General features: G+C 54.7%; 1 protein-coding gene across 1 annotated transcript; it reads right to left on the minus strand.

Moving 5' to 3' along the window:
* Positions 1–232: 232 nt before the first annotated feature.
* On the minus strand, positions 233–827 carry LOC123185753 (auxin-responsive protein SAUR50-like). Its single transcript, XM_044597580.1, has one exon. The coding sequence runs from the start codon at positions 817–819 to the stop codon at positions 421–423; it is 399 nt and encodes a 132-aa protein (XP_044453515.1). The 5' UTR covers positions 820–827; the 3' UTR covers positions 233–420.
* Between the last annotated feature and the right edge of the window lie 466 nt (positions 828–1,293).

Below are 1,293 nucleotides of genomic sequence, written 5' to 3' on the forward strand. Positions count from 1 at the left end.
CCATAATATTTTAGGCATGTGTTTGGTTCAACATGGACCAAAAGATGGCCGTACTTATAAGGAGCCAACTTATCAATTAGCCCACCAGGACCACCACTAGCTTTCAAATTAACACTAATTTTGCACTGTGCGCAATTGCAAAGCATGGATAGCCATGGACCGAACGAATTAGGAGGCCAAACAAACTGCAAGGTTACGTCCTAGAATGGATGTCATTCTGTACCACGACGTTTTGCATGCGACGCATCCTTGGAGAATGGAATACAGAGCATTGAACAACGGAACTAAATTTGTGCACACATGGAGCCTACACCTATACACCCGAGACCATGAACGCAAATCTCGTCATCCCGCACCAATTAGCTGCTGTACTTTGCATCCTACACAGGAGAGGGGCCAACGCGCGCGGCGTTCGGGGGATCAGCTGCAGAGTGCCAGCCTCCAGTAGTCGTGGTTGGAGTCGACGTGGCAGAGCACGGCGAGGAAGATGTCCTCGTCGCAGGGCAGGCAGAGCCTGGCGTCGGCGGCGAACTCGTACTCTTCCCGCGCGCGGTCGAGCAGCTCCCGGAACAGCGGGTGGTCGAGGGAGGAGACCCGGACGACGTACCGCCGCAGCTCCTCCCCGACGTACACCACCGTGTGGCCCCTCGGCACGTCCACCGGGATGGCCTCGTCTCCGGCCTCGAGTTGCGCCCACGCGCTCGCCGTCGGGCCGAGCAGCTGCAGCTCGGCGCTGAGCTTCCTGCAGGCGCCCAGGAAGGACCTGAGGAGCCTCCTGTTGGATCGCCGTCCTCCCTTCATGCCGCTCGAACGTACCATGCGTACGTGTGTCTGTGTGGCACTGTGTGGCACTGCTGCGTATATTCTGTATATATACGCGGTCATGCAACTGGGCCTGTGCCTTGTGGATTGGTCGACATTAATGGTTGTAGCCTCAGAGGCATGTGCTATGTTTGTTTAGCTTGTGGCAAGCTGCAAAACTAGACTCTCGAGGTGACGTTTGGATGTGCGTACGCCAAAGAGAACGAAAGAAAACCGATCGTACATTGGTATATACGTTTGCACGGTCTAGGCCGCAACGGCCAAGGGGATTCCTTATGTCACTTATCGTTATGCGGGCAACTTTTAGTTGCATCCACAGTGATGTAAAGCCGTCGTCGCGATCGTTGAAAATTACCTGTGTCTGCATTAAGTCGTGCATGTGCTGCCATTAGCGTACAGCCGTACACCATCATCAGTGGCCTACCTTTATATGGATGGATCAACCGAGGCAGCAGTGCTCCTGAATTCCGC

The sequence above is a fragment of the Triticum aestivum genome, chromosome 2A (genome assembly GCF_018294505.1).
Source record: "Triticum aestivum cultivar Chinese Spring chromosome 2A, IWGSC CS RefSeq v2.1, whole genome shotgun sequence".
Lineage (NCBI taxonomy): Eukaryota > Viridiplantae > Streptophyta > Magnoliopsida > Poales > Poaceae > Triticum > Triticum aestivum.

Excerpts from the sequence above, each read along its gene's own strand:
- LOC123185753 (XM_044597580.1), bottom strand. The coding sequence starts at position 819 with ATGGTACGTTCGAGCGGCATGAAGGGAGGACGGCGATCCAACAGGAGG.